A 15,017-nucleotide genomic window follows, 5' to 3' on the forward strand; every position below is an offset into this window, starting at 1 on the left:
GAGAAGGTAACCAGATAGAACAGAACCTTCCCTGGGAGGTCCCCTCACCATGTACAGGAATCCACACCGAGGGGAATTAGAAAGCAATAAATTAGTTAAAACGGAGGAAGTTATTAGTTTGCAAAACCACCCAAGATACCCACACTTCCCTTATAAACCTGCTTACAATACTTCAGCAGACAAAACTCCCTTATCATGAAACAGTTAAAACATTATGTAACACTTACTATCCCCAAATTGACCTGAGAGTAGTTATGAAAACCAATTTCAGTCTAACATTTTTATGCTACAAAGATAATTTGCCAACTGCCCATTTTTCATATCTCATATACTTATACACATGCTGAGACTGTAAGACCTCCTATATTGGTGAAATCAAACATCACCTTAAAGAACAAGCATATGAACACATGGAAATATCAATGAAAACTGGAAGAAAAACTACAAAACCCTCCCCACCTTACTATCTATCAGAAACAGGAATCAAATTTCTGTCTCTCCAACTTCAAAATTCTCTCACAAGCCAAACAAGATACTGAACTTCTTCTAAAAGAAACAATGCATTAAAACCCTCTTTATTTATGCCACACTTTCATTTTCTTGTCTTATATTTACATATTGAAACTGTTTGCTCCTTATGTATATATTTCTTTTGTAATCACAAAGATTAATGATGATAGAATTATGAGGATATCAAAACATTTAATAAATGCTTCCTATTTTCATATTCATGTTCTGCTTTGTTGTTAAGTCATATTTTCAGAAAAATGAGTCAACTACCAGTGTTTGTTTGTTTTTTTAATTTTGCTCAAAGCTACACAAGGACTAATGTACTAGTCGACACTAATTTATCAGTGTAAGACTAAAGGGAAGGCAGCTACTCATCACCACCCACCACCAACTCTTGGATTACTCCTTTACCAATAAATAGTGGGACTGATTGTCACATTATAATGCTCCCATGACTAAAAGGGTGAGCAAGTTTGGTGCAACGGGGATTTGAACCTGTGATCCTCAAATAAAGAGTCAAATGCCTTAACCCACCTGGCTCAATTACTAGTGATTAGTTATTTCTAACACTGAAAATATTATATTATTAAATTTTGATCACAAAGTCAATCATTAATTTTTCAAATCTAATAATCTGGATTTTATATACTTAATATATATAAAGGACATCAAGTTCTTCACTTCATTATACATGTTGCATTCACAAATTAAAAAAACTATCAGACAGCATTATTATTAACACGCTTTATGAAAGCTTCAAAGCATTGTAAGACAATTAGAACTCATATAACTTCTGATAAGCTTGTGTTTTCCAAAAGTCTAGAAAACGAAAATATAAATATATTAAAATATGTAAAAAAGTTTTTGTTCAAACTATTAAATAATTCATAAAATAAACCATAAAAAACATTATATTAACTACAAATGAAAGGTAAAATGTTCATCACATTTTTGTAATAAAAATGGCACAACTATAAAACATTTACATTTGTTCACAGCAAAATGTTTATTCTTTGTATTACCCATAATACGTGTAATTATGTACACAATAAGATTATTCTTGTATTTTTTTAAAAGACACAAAAAATGTATAATTTTTAAACTGAAAAATTAAATGAATAAACATGATAAATGAAAACAAAAGAGTTTTAATTAGAGTTATTCATTATTGAAAGAAAAACAAGAAAAGGGGTGATATTTTTGTAGAATAAAGAATTCTTAAACCTGACAATAATTTGCTTAGAAGAATAATTTCATTTGCTCTTTATTATTGTTTTCCATATATTTTGGTTTAGAGCTTTTAACAAACTATAGTCAAATTTACCGTTTGTTCTTTTAAGTTTTCTAGAGAATCATATAAAAATTTTTATTATATTGTTATCCGTCAACTTGTGGGGTTGCAACATTACCTGCTCAAGTTGCATACTGGTTTCTAAAGATGTTTTTCCAACCCATGAAACATGACCACTCATCTTGATATCTTCATCTGGATAGATGATGTGTCCACTCAAACTAATTTTGTCCACAAGAGCAGTCACAATGCACAATGGAGCTGACTGACCAGGCTTTTGGGTATGAAGGAGGACATGTTTATAGCAGAGCCATGCTAAATACAAGCCCAAAAAAAATATTTCAGTAGAGAAAAAAACAAAACAGTTTTGTCTACCTTTTCAATGACAGGCATAAATTATACTTATTATTATAAACATGTCTTGAGTACTGTTATATATTAAACTAAGAATAAATTATTAAGTGGTAAGTTTTTAATGTGTTACTATTGAGCACAGTAAATCACATTTATAAGGTGTTCTGAACAAGTCCTTTTAAATGTCTATCAATGATAGGGCAAATTAACACACACACATTTTTCACTGACCAAAAGTAACAAACATCTATTTCAAAAATATCATTTGACTGTCTGTATTTAAGTACAAAGCCACATAATGGACTTCATGTGCTGTGCCCATCACAGGTATCAAAACACAAACAAACTGGGAATATTCACAAATAGATCAACTAATTTATTCTTTTGAAAGTCTAGTTGTTTATACTGCTGGTGAAGTATAATTTTCATACTTAATGACACAGACTCAACCTCTAAATTCATATTATTGGTCACTGTTTTCAGAGGATTAAAAGAGAATGTTTATTTAAAAATTATTATAAAATAATAATAATACAACTAAAGAATATCTGAGTGTGTAACTGCTTACAAACTATATATAAAAACATCATTTGTTCCTTTCATGCACACAACTCACTAATACACTTATAAACATTAATTTATACATAGTAGATTACATCTGAAAACAAAAAATTAATTGAAGTTACAAAAAAAAATAAGAAACTGGAAGTTCATATATATATTGTAGTAGTGTTTTGTTATTAATTTCCTTGAAAAATGTGTAACCAGTTAGTTTCTTTTATTTTAGCTGATCTAAAAAAATAGAATTTAAGCATTTATTTTAAAGTACACCCATAGTCCTAAGACGTAGAGTACATTTTTTTTGTAAACAATATATTTTCATATTCACAGTTTGATTAATCAACACAATTTAAATTGTGCACAATCCTTTCAAACAAGCAACAACTGAAAAACCAAATGTAAGCCACAACAATGTAACTACAATTAGTTTAATATCAATGGTAAGCAGTTTCAGAAATGTTACTTTTTAGTTAAGATAAATGTAAATTGTATTACTTTTTCATCTTTATATCAAAAGGGTTTGACATTTTATTGTCAGCTAGGGGGTAATGAGTTATGAGTTATATGGGAACAAGAATAGATTACACTGAAAGTGAAACAAAGATTTTATTTAATTATTTTTTAATTAGAAACATTACTTTAAAGGGTAAAAAAAGTTGCTATTATGCTATGTTTTGGAAAAAAATTAAAGATCATATGTGAAATAGAAATCATTTAAGTGGTTTGAAAAAATGAAATGTTTTAACTTGTATTTTTTTGAGAAATATGAGTTCACAACAAAATAAGTTGAGACATGTTTACATTTTTAGTTTCCTTTCAATTTACATTGACATCTGTTATTCTCTCAGTGCTTTTTCTGATAACACACTACATTTTATAAAGAGCTATAGGATTGGTACATGAAACTGCTTGCAAGCCCCTAAAAATGCATGTTTTTGTGGGTACAGCTGTCTCCCTAAAGAAAGTTAAGCATTACCTCTGATACTTTTACTGGCTTCTATAATTTCACATCCCATTGCAGTTATTTTCACACATGAATCATTCTGACATTACATTTATCATATAAAATGCAGAACAAACATACACTTCCATTCCTGAATGTGTTTGTTAAGACAGGATAAAAAGTTCCACTCCTCCGGTATCATAATAAACATTTATATTAGTTTGTAAGTATCTTGAAACAACCCAATTACTAATCTCAAATGGTTTTGCTCTAAAATCGGTTAATAAAGGCTCTCCTACACTAAATAAAAAAAATACAAATAAGAGTCTAAGCATAAGTCTAAATGAATGCTCTAATCAGTGGATAATTCATATTATTCCAAATTTAAGAAATTAAATGAGAAAGTCTTTGGAAAAAAATTGTTGAAAAATCCCTACTTAATTTATCTCCAAAATTTATTCTCCTACTAGCAGAAATTAAAATAATTTTTATTTTTCTCAAAACAAAAAATAAGATTATGAAATCCATGGATTCATATACCAACTAAACTTTGAAAAATGCAATAAGTTATAGATTAGTACAACCTATGAATGATCTCCTATCTCAGTTAAAGAACATAACAAATTCCCCTTTGATGTTCATAAACACAAGTCAAAGAATGGCCATTAACTCAAAACTGATAATATTAAACATTTCAATGAAGAAAAAATATAAGGTGCTAAAATAAAAGAAAGCTTTATAATTAACTAGTCTGAATGTAACATAAGTATTCTGGTATGCAGTTTTACCTTTTGTAACCTCTGTTTATACTTCTGATTATTAAATTGTAATGGTGTGAATGTTTTTTCCAATCTGGTGAAGTATGATATGAGTAATTAAACTTGTCATAAATCTTTATTGTTAAGCCTATGATATTATATAACACTACTTCAAAACATACGACACTCAAATTATTTTTGTCTAACAGTGGCAAACATAACAGTACTAGAACTAAGCATTCCATGCAAATGTTAAAAGATGTGACATTTTCTTGTTAAAATAAAGCAGAGAATGATATTTCCACCTTTTTAGATTATCTTCAGGTTAACAATGAACCTGAACCTATCAGCCTGAAGATGACCTAATGACGTTGTTCTCTATCTTAGTTTAATAAAAATTTTGACACACACACCAGCAGTATTGAGATACATTTTTACTTCACGTGGGTTTCTCATCATCACGAAATTCTCTTGTTATTGATTTTCTTAATGATGTGTGAGAACATTAACATTCTTCAAACCACTGTTGAATAAATTAATATTGAATTTTAATTGATGTCAAGCATAAGTACCAATTAGATTCACACCACCAGATAATACAAGTATGCATATTCCTGATCTAATTAGTATGTTATTAGTATTAATTATTATAAATATTAGATATTTCTTCAAATACTACAGATTCTTTTTTGAGAATAAATGTTTGTGTTTTCTTGACATTTTCTTTTTTATCTATTAAATTATTTAACTGGTCATCATTATCAGCAAAAAAACAGCCATCTAACTACTTTTAAGTTTAATCAGTCAAATACTAAAGTCTTCATTGACTAATTTTTTGTATTTCCTAGATTACGAATTCCCTTGTAGATTATACACTTAATATTGGTAGGATAATATTGGGAAATGATTTAAGCACAAAACTATTACTATGTTTATCCAATAATACACAAAATGTTCAGCTATACTGGCAGAGTAATTCTTTTAATTATTTTTAAATCTTCCTTGAAGCTCACTGTTAAATTGAAACTGAATTGCAGATAAATGAAGAATTTTATGCTATCTCAAATTACTAACCTTGGTTTAACAATGTAATTTTCAAGATTTTTGTTAAAACGTTTTACTGCTTAGTATATCATGTTTTCCGTTTTCTGTGTTTTGAATTATTGTAATACACTGAGAAAAAGGGCCTTTCTGTTAATGAAATACATCTTATCATCTCAGCAGTTTCAACTAACAAGTTTGATTGAATTAATGAAATTAGTTGAATGGATGGTAACTGCCTGTTGTGGAAACACAATTGTGTGTGTGTGTGTGTGTATGGAGGAAATGTTTCAAAACTTCTGTGCCTTTTGTCTTCATGGCAGTGTGTGTTTGGTGTTGATAATCTTTATTCACTTCACCATGGAAACAGAGGAACAACACAGTCTACCATTTCTTAATATACCCACCAGTAGAGATGAAAGACAAAAACCACCACAACTGTGTACAGGAAACTCACTTACACAAATAGATACCTATATTTCCAGTCCTATCATCCAACCTTGACGAAACAAGATATAATTCGATGCCTAAACAAGATAGCACAACACCCACTGAAACAGAATGCCAAAAGATTAAACAATGTTTTTAACAGAATGGCTATACCATCTCCTTCATCTAAAACTCTCTGAAAAAGACCACAAGAAAAAAAGAAAACCCTATCACTACTACCAGTTACCTCCCCTATTTGCAAAACATCAGTGAAAAACTCAAACATATAGCCAAGAAATTCAAAACAGATTCCCTGTGTAATTCCTACAAGGAATTAAGATTCATTCTGGTGAAAATGAAATAAAAATCTACCAATGAGAAATTCAAAAGTGTCATTTATAAAATTCCATGTTCCTGCAATGAAACATACATCAGAGAAATGGGACAAATAAAAGAACATAAAAACAGTACAAGACTCATGACAATACAAAATGCAACCATTGCAGAACACACCATGTCAACTGGACATATAATAAACTGGGTAAGAACTAGAACTGTCAACACAGAAAATTTGTAAGGCATGAAAAATTAAAGAATTCTGTTGCATTAAAACAACAAAATTTTCATTAAACAGATTCCAGGTTAGAGATTAGTAACCTGTGACTATCATTAGTTGAATCTTTAGGAAGTCTCACTACAAATAAGAAACCAATCATAACATGCACTCCACAATCCACCACAGTTCTATAAAGACTGACAATAACATATACACACTGATCTGAGACAAAAGATGGAAGACTTCTGAAACATCTTCTATACTTGTGTTTATACAACAGAAAGTTGCTGACCATTCAACTAAGTTTCATCATGAATACTCTAAACAAAGAATTTGATTGAATTATTTTTCATCTTAAACCAAAAGTAACTGTATATGTGAAACCATGTGGTTATTAATCAATTGCTGCAAGTTTCTAGACTTCTCTTATTCTGACTAATATCAGTTAAGTAAAAAAAAAATCAGTACAAATTTATTATGTTTGGAATATAACCTAACTATGCATGATGGACACATAATTACCAGAAAATACATCAATATCTTCCAAAATTTTTCCTGTTCTTATTGCTCCTTTGAAGTTCAAATACTTCTCTCGTTCCATGGCATTGCTACCCAGAGGAATTATACATTCATCATAGCTGTCTTTCATCTTTCTAGGAGGAAGCTCAGCTTGACTTTGAGGTACAGATAGTGATTTGTCTTGAGAATAAATAAGAGATTCTGTTGGCCTAAAAACAAAAAGCACACAAATTGTAAAATGCTTATCATGTATAAAATATAAAACAACATATTTTCATTTGTATTTGTAAAAACCTATGGTTTAATTTAAACATTTTGCAGATACCTATATTTTAGTCAGAAATCTGACTCTCAATTTAAAAACCATTTTGTTTGTTTGCTTGTTTTTGAATTTCGTGCAAAGCTACACGAGGGCTATCTGTGCTAGCCATCCTTAATTTAGCACTGTAAAACTAGAGGGAAGGCAGCTAGTCATCACTGCCCAATGCCAACTCTTGGGATACTCTTTTACCAACAAATAGTGAGATTGACCATCACATTGTAATGATCCCACAGCTGAAAGAGCAAGCATGTTTGGTGTGACGAGGCTTCAAACTTACAACCCTTGGATTGTGAGTTGAGTGCTTTAACCACCTGGCCATGCCAGGCCAAAACCATTTTGATAAAATAAACTTACTCAGCTTTTAATCAAACAGTGTAGTTTTAACTTAGTCTGTTTGAAATTAAGCATAAAGCTACACAATGGGCTATCTGTGCTTTGCCCATCATGGATATCAAAACCAGGTTTCTAACACTGCAAGTCTGGAGACATACCACTGTGCCACTGGGGGGCTAATCAAACAGTCTATAATGTAAAATATATAAAGTTTCAGGCTTTACATTTATCCCTTCATATTGAAATTCAAATACATTTTATGCATTAAGTGAAAATGCTAAACATTTTAGTACAAAATTAGGCTATTTTAATGGTTTTAAATAATGAAGACTTGTCACCTGTTTACAACAATAAAATACTTTGATGAGGGTTCATCTGCAAAGCTCAAAAGAATGAAATGAAAATACTACAAATCTTAGCTCACTAAAAAAATAAAAACTTTGGAAAGTAAGAAATAAAACAAAATTCTCATTTTGATCGAGGTCCCTAGGAAAGTTCTAGAAAGAATGTATAATAAAGTAAAGAATCTGCAATTGTCAAATTTTCAAATAAGCAGTGATTGAGCAAGAAATTACCTGTACAGTTTTATGGGTCAAAGCAGTGCTCAAGATAAAAAGCAAATGTGATATAATATAGATTAGTATGTGAATACATAAATGTTAATAAAAATACAGAATCCATGATAGTGTTTGAGTACTTGCATGCATGTGTGTATGTATAATAAACATTACTATTTAACTGGTAAATATTTGAACAATAGTGGTAGATTAAGTAAAATTAGGGTCATCTGTCACACTGGACAAGCCGATGTACATAAATAGAATGATACTAATAAATATTTTCTATAAACTTTTTTTTTTACTTTTTTAGTAAAGTTAACACCAATATAATAAAGTTTTTGATAGAGAACACAGTTATTGTATTGAATATCTTAAAGCACATACATATCAACATAATAAACAATAAATGTTCAGTAAATTTTTGGTAAAGAAAGTAAGGCAGCTTCACCAAGATAAGATAAACTTGGTGTGTTCAGAACCTTCCATCTTGTTGTAATATTTCTTCTATAGCTCTCTTAAGATTTATTATATTTATATATTTCACAATCATACAAAATTCTACATACCTGTAAAACTTTTGAACCCCAAGCTGATCATTCAATTTTTCTTTTACTGTAACAAAATAAACAAGCACATTTAACTAATATATTTTTAATTGATTAATTGCAGTGGTATTTATCTAAAAAAAACCCATAAAACTAATTCTTTTAAATTATATAACTTGTATGTATTACAAAATAGTGTAATTTTTTTCATTAAATTAATTTCAGAGTGGGCAAAAAAAAGGGATACAGTTTATAAAGTAAATGGAAGTCACTAATTAAAGAAAATAATTATAACATGAATGTTTCAATAAGCTAATATTAATTTCTTACTATTAATTTAAAAAATACATTGTTCTTCTTCAGGAAATAAAAACTAATTTTGCAGTTGATGCAAATATTAAATCTAGAAGAGGTCCTTTGGGAAAGCCCAAGGAATGTGACACCCAATGGGTGAGGTTCCTTGGAGACCCACCTATGGGAGATCACAACTTGTCTTGAAACAGAAGGAAAAAAAAAAGCCACTAGAGTCACAGATAGTGGTCAACCAAGTACCTGCACACGTGGTCAGCAAGCCAAAAAGTGTAGCTTGGTTAGGGTGCAATCACACCATATGTGCATGATGTCTCAACTAGATAGACTGTTGCTGCAGAAGGACACATCAGTTGTTTAAGAGATGACCTGCACCACACAGAGTGTCACCACCACCCTACTTCCATCAAGTGATGTGCACAATCAGTGAAGAACTCTCCAAGGCCCATCAAACCAGTTGTTAGGAATTGTAAAATCAAGGGTCTACCATGCTGCACTTGAAAATGGGAGAAAAATATGCAGTGGGAAGACTTTAAGGAGTACCTAGATATAATCAGACACCTGCCAGAAAGGTGTTTTATTGGATAAAATGCAATGAACGATTGTATTTTTAAAAGTCAGCAAGTGTAAACCAAAGAAGTGAGCAGCCACTTCTCTAGTGCTAGTGTTTTCATTCATAGTCTATGAAACTGGAATGGTAAATACAATTTGAATTGAGAAGTTGAGTAATTTCAGTACCAGGAAGATACTGCTAGTATTCTAGTGAAACACCATTACTTAAGAGTGAGCACTAGTAGAGTAAAAGTAGATGGTTTGACCAGATGTATTCTCAAAATGGCTGATATTGGTATTAAAACTTTAAACTAAAGTATGGAACAGTGTTTCAACCTTCTTAAGTCATTTTCAGGTTAACAAAGGTTGTTATGGATGACTGGTGTGGGCATTAAAACTTTAATTAAAATAGAGTACAGAACAGCATTTTGACATTCTTAGGTCATCTTCAGGTTAACAAAGGTTGTTACGGCTTTTTATTCATTGTTCTATCAATTTTCTGGGATTTATCCCCAGTTTCCTTGTCATTGTGAGTCAAAATATTGATCCATATTGCTTATACTGGGCTCTCTTTGAAGATGAGGAGACTTCTGTGAATAATATCTCATCAAATTAATCACATTTTTATGTCCTTAGCAGCCCAATTGAACTGTCTACTAAAGAATTCTTTGTGGGTTGATATGTGAAGCTCCCCAAATTCTGTTATTTCACATCAGTTGCATGGCCTTGCAATAACTGCTTCTGAAGATTTTAGAGTAGTCCATATAGCTATATTAACCACATCCACTAGATAATAGAAAGGGGTGAGTATTTTCATTACTAATCTTGTCTCTTATTTCCTTTCCAGGACCTCTTATCTCTTTTTCATGGAATCCCACTCTTCCTCAAACCAAATCTTCACAAGGAACCACTAACACAATATAATCCATCTAAGTTCAAGACTGTAGAAATGAAATGTCTCATACATTTTACCAATTTACTGAACATGACACTATCAATAATTTTCATGTAAAAAAAAAAAAAAAAGCTGAGACCCCAACATTGAACTCTGTAGCACTCCACTAGTAAGAAATGCCTACTTTGACTGGTCACCATTAACATTTTATTATGCTAAAAATAGTATAAAAATGTTAGAACCTCACCTTCTTGTATTGTTAACTTCTTTCTTGATGAATTAAAATTTCCTACAAACCTCACATGTTTGGTGTGAGTCATACCCCATCTTGGAAATTTTAATTTTTGAAGACTGGAAGAGCACAGCTGTCTTAACCTAAACAGAATAAGGCTGTATGAATGCAGAACTGGCAACATACAGTACTGAAAATATATCTTCAAAACAACTTGGATGAAACATAATAATGAACAAGTTGATACATTTCAATTGATCCTTTACTATTATTATCTTTATCCTAGTTTTTCTCACAAGAGGAGCAAACAATGTTTCAACCTTCTCGCTCTTCTACTAGTGCTTTCTCTACCCGTACCAGCTGTTTTAAAATATATAATTTTCTCTACAAGTGGGTTTTCTTGTCATCAAGGATCAAAATTCTATTATTTGTTTCAACAAAAAACATGGAAACATATATATATTGTACAATCTGTACTTAACTGAATAATTCTACCAACTAAATTCTAAAATGTTAAAAGAAACTATAAATCAGCCATAAAGCTGGGAAATTAAGTCATCATCAGATTGGCAATGATTACAGAGATTAATATTAAATAATTAACTGAAATTATGATTATATCAGTTACTGTCATAGTAATGTTCAACTAATCAAAATTAGTATTTATAACTATTATTGTTTCCAACTGTGAAATAATAAAAATATTATTGATTTCTCACTGTAAAATTGACAAATTCAAGGTTGTTCAGCTTGATTGATTAGTTATGTCTCCTAAAAATTATCAGCTAATCAAAATTAGAAATTCAATTCATTCAGTTATTCAAGTCTCATGTTAGATTAATCAATCGACTGTAACAAATTGATAAATCCGATGATTAATAAATTATCACATTACACTAATCACCCAGTCCTAATCAAATACAACACATGCAATTCAGAAGTATGCTGAACTATATTAATCAAAGTTACATATCCTGTGATATGAAACAGTATGACTGCCATATGCAGTAGTGTAAGGCACTATTTCTCAGCCACCATTTTATAGACTGGTGCTGGTCTGTTGGATTTCACAAAAATAAAATTACTGACAGAATATTTATTTGTAAATCATACTCTTAGTGATTCGAGACAGTTTAGGAAGGCAACAAGCCTGTCTCTGTTACTGAAAAAAAACCTTTTATTAAAAAAAAACAAGACAATGAAAAAGTGCTATTACATTTATTAAACAAATAGTATGTATGTACATACACATGCAGATAGAGATAAATACAGATATGTATATTAAACTTGTATATATCTGAAAGTTAAACTGTATTTTACAAAGTATATGTACAATGTATATCTTGAATTGTATTTTAACTTAAAATGTTAAATCTTATCTTTCAAGGCACTTTAAGCTATGCAAGATATCCAAACTGAGGAAGGAGAAAAGAAACAGAAGAAAAGACAAACATGGCACCACAGTTCAATCAAAGCCATAAGAAGAAACACAATGTTGTATTGATCAGTTATGGATATAAGATCTTCAAGAACCTTTTCACTAACCCTCATCATACAAGAGTGGATCAGCCACATAAGGCAGAAGAAACACATACAGACAATAGTCTTAAACAACTTGTAAGTTTACCTGGTAATCCATGAGAATGTGTCATTCCAATATTATAAAGCATTTAGCCATTAAAATTGAAAGATTGAAACATAAGTAACAATAAAAAAAGGGTTAAAATGGGGAAGCTAAAAATCATCTTCACAAGGTATTAATGAAATGGAATTCCACAGTTATATAAATAACAAAGTAACAATTTGGGAAAAACCACTATGAAATAAAAGAAAAATGCAGAACCATTTTATAAATTATGCCAGCCAGTGTATTGTGTACACATATCACACAACTAATACATTAATACATTTCCAACCAACATTTCATTCCACACTCACTGTAATTCAGAAAACATCCAAGACACTAATACCTACAACTCAAGATAACTTTTAATTGTTACTAATGATTAAAAATTGAAAGACTTCCAACTAACCTGCCTGTGACAGGTGATAGTGCTTTCCAGATGGAAATTAGTCTTTGATATTTCACATTTTATTTAAAAAAGAAAATTGCTTTCATAATAAGTTGTTATAAATCTACACAATATTAGAGGAACAGAAATGAGATTAGCATGTCAAAATCTAAATCAATGACTTCCAGAGTACTTGTTACTTTTAACAGAAAAATTTTTCTCTTGCTCTGCTGTTTTCCCAAAACACAAACAGTGGAATACTAGATAGAACTCCTGCAACTGCATTATAGCATTAGTTATGAACATACATCATCATAATTTGGGTGCAAACACGAATTTTTTAACTGTTTATTACCCTACAGCCTTTCAAATTATGTTTTTATTTCCTTTTATCACTTTGTGATATAATGTGCCATCTCAGGATTTTACTTTTGCAAAACAAAAACAAACTAAGTGGTGAAGACAAAGGTTTTGCAAGCTGTTCTTCAACTTTTTTTATCTTAAAAATATAAAAGAAAGTTACCACATGCTCACACAACATTTTGATGCTGTGTTAAATTCATCTTTCCTAAATTAAAAGATGTTAATATCAAGAAAGAAAGAAGTGAGGTCTATTAACCAGTCTCGAATTTTATACACTTATTTCCATTTTAAGAAATGTAAGCTACAAAGAAAGGTTTAAAGATTTAGTTATTTCCTTTAGAGCATAAAGAGTAGAAACACCTTCTGTCAGAGGTTTGCAACTGTTAGGCCAACAGGTGTCTTAGATAGCCTGTTTAAGAGGTGCAAATATATATATATATGAAAAAGGAACTAAAATCTGAGGATAACAGAGCTTTTATAATTAATAATATTAAGTGATTACAGAATCTACCTAGTATTACCAGAAAAAGTGTGCAGTCCAATTTTACAAAATGTGATATTGTCAAACAATGAATTTCACAGATTTCTAAAAGTATATGTCCAGATATTAATTCCAAAGCATTATAGTCTGTATAACATAAAGAGAGTGAAACAAAAATTTCTCAAATACAGTGTAAAAAATAATGTTTGAAGTAATTCTGCTTTTAAGCAAACAATACCAAATGAAACAAGCAAGACTTACCATTTTAAATTACATTTGTTTAAAGACATAATAAAGAGATGACCTAAAAATAGTTTTTCTAGAATAGAATTCTATAAACAAGCCTACAAAAGTTCACACTAAAAATAAAAATAAGTTGTGTATTTTATGACATTGATGAGTGAGAAAAGATGAATGATAATCTTTCTACAAACACACTGATCACATGACCTACCATGTAATATTTGTGTTTTACATTATATGCCCATTATCATAGTAGATAACTGACAAAAGTGCTAATGGACACCATTTGTATGTCAATTTTGCAAAAGAGACAGCAAAATTGTAAAATGTGAAAAATCAGAAGAATAGCTGGGAAACACATTATAACTAAGTACATGTTCAACCTTAAAATATTAAATTCAAGTTTTCATATATTAACTGTATACTAATGAATAGTATTACAATTTTCATGCTAAACTTTCCACTAGTTGGAATTGAACAAGATAAAAGTCACAACACAATAAAGTCAACCTAACTACAGATTAACAGGATTGAACAGCATTAGCAATTAGTTCTGTAAATGATTAAAGTCAGTACCCACTCAAATTAAAAGGTGAACAAATAAAAAAGTGCACTTTGAATTTTTTTTTTCTATTTTAATTCTTCTGTACCTTATAAAATAGTAAACATACATTTATTTTAATTCAGAGTAAGAGTACACAGAAGAAAATATGAAAATAATGGTCTTTACAAAATGTAACGTACACAATTTTAAAATGGCAAAACTTTTAATTTTTCCATATTATTATTAATTTTTCTGGCTGTTTCATTTTCTATGTTTGTTCCATTGTGAAATGCAAAAAATGTTTTTATCAACTTTTATTTCGAAAACGCTCTTCTGCTATTTGCCACACTAACAATTAAGAACAGGCAACGACAAGGAAATTCTAAGAGACTTAGGCCATTAAATATATATGAAAAACATTCTTTGATTTGCAATCATATTGTTATAATGATATATACAATAAGACCTTATCTAAGTTGAATTTTCGGTCTGGATGCGATATTAATTGAAGTTCTACACATAAAGTTTCACCACAAATATCCCTTTCTTTCTTGCACTGCTTACAATGTTAGTATTTAAAAATATTTCGTCCCTTTTTGGGGTTCTTTGTGCTAGCGTTGGTTATAGCTTTAGTAAAAAATTATTAATTAAAATATATTTTTAT

At 30.1% G+C, this 15,017-nt stretch overlaps 1 protein-coding gene across 1 annotated transcript in view; it reads right to left on the reverse strand.

The window, feature by feature from the left end:
• Window positions 1–15,017, reverse strand: part of LOC143247049 (acyl-coenzyme A thioesterase 9, mitochondrial-like) — a 49,093-nt gene that overhangs the window by 33,837 nt on the left and 239 nt on the right. Inside the window, exons 2-5 of the mRNA XM_076494395.1 lie at window positions 10,726–10,853; window positions 8,744–8,789; window positions 6,966–7,171; window positions 1,920–2,116 (exon numbers count right to left, since the gene is read on the reverse strand). Of these exons, the coding sequence (XP_076350510.1) occupies window positions 1,920–2,116; window positions 6,966–7,171; window positions 8,744–8,789; window positions 10,726–10,853 (577 nt within the window). The remainder of the gene's footprint in view (window positions 1–1,919; window positions 2,117–6,965; window positions 7,172–8,743; window positions 8,790–10,725; window positions 10,854–15,017) is intronic.

The sequence above is a fragment of the Tachypleus tridentatus genome, chromosome 1 (genome assembly GCF_004210375.1).
Source record: "Tachypleus tridentatus isolate NWPU-2018 chromosome 1, ASM421037v1, whole genome shotgun sequence".
NCBI lineage: Eukaryota > Metazoa > Arthropoda > Merostomata > Xiphosura > Limulidae > Tachypleus > Tachypleus tridentatus.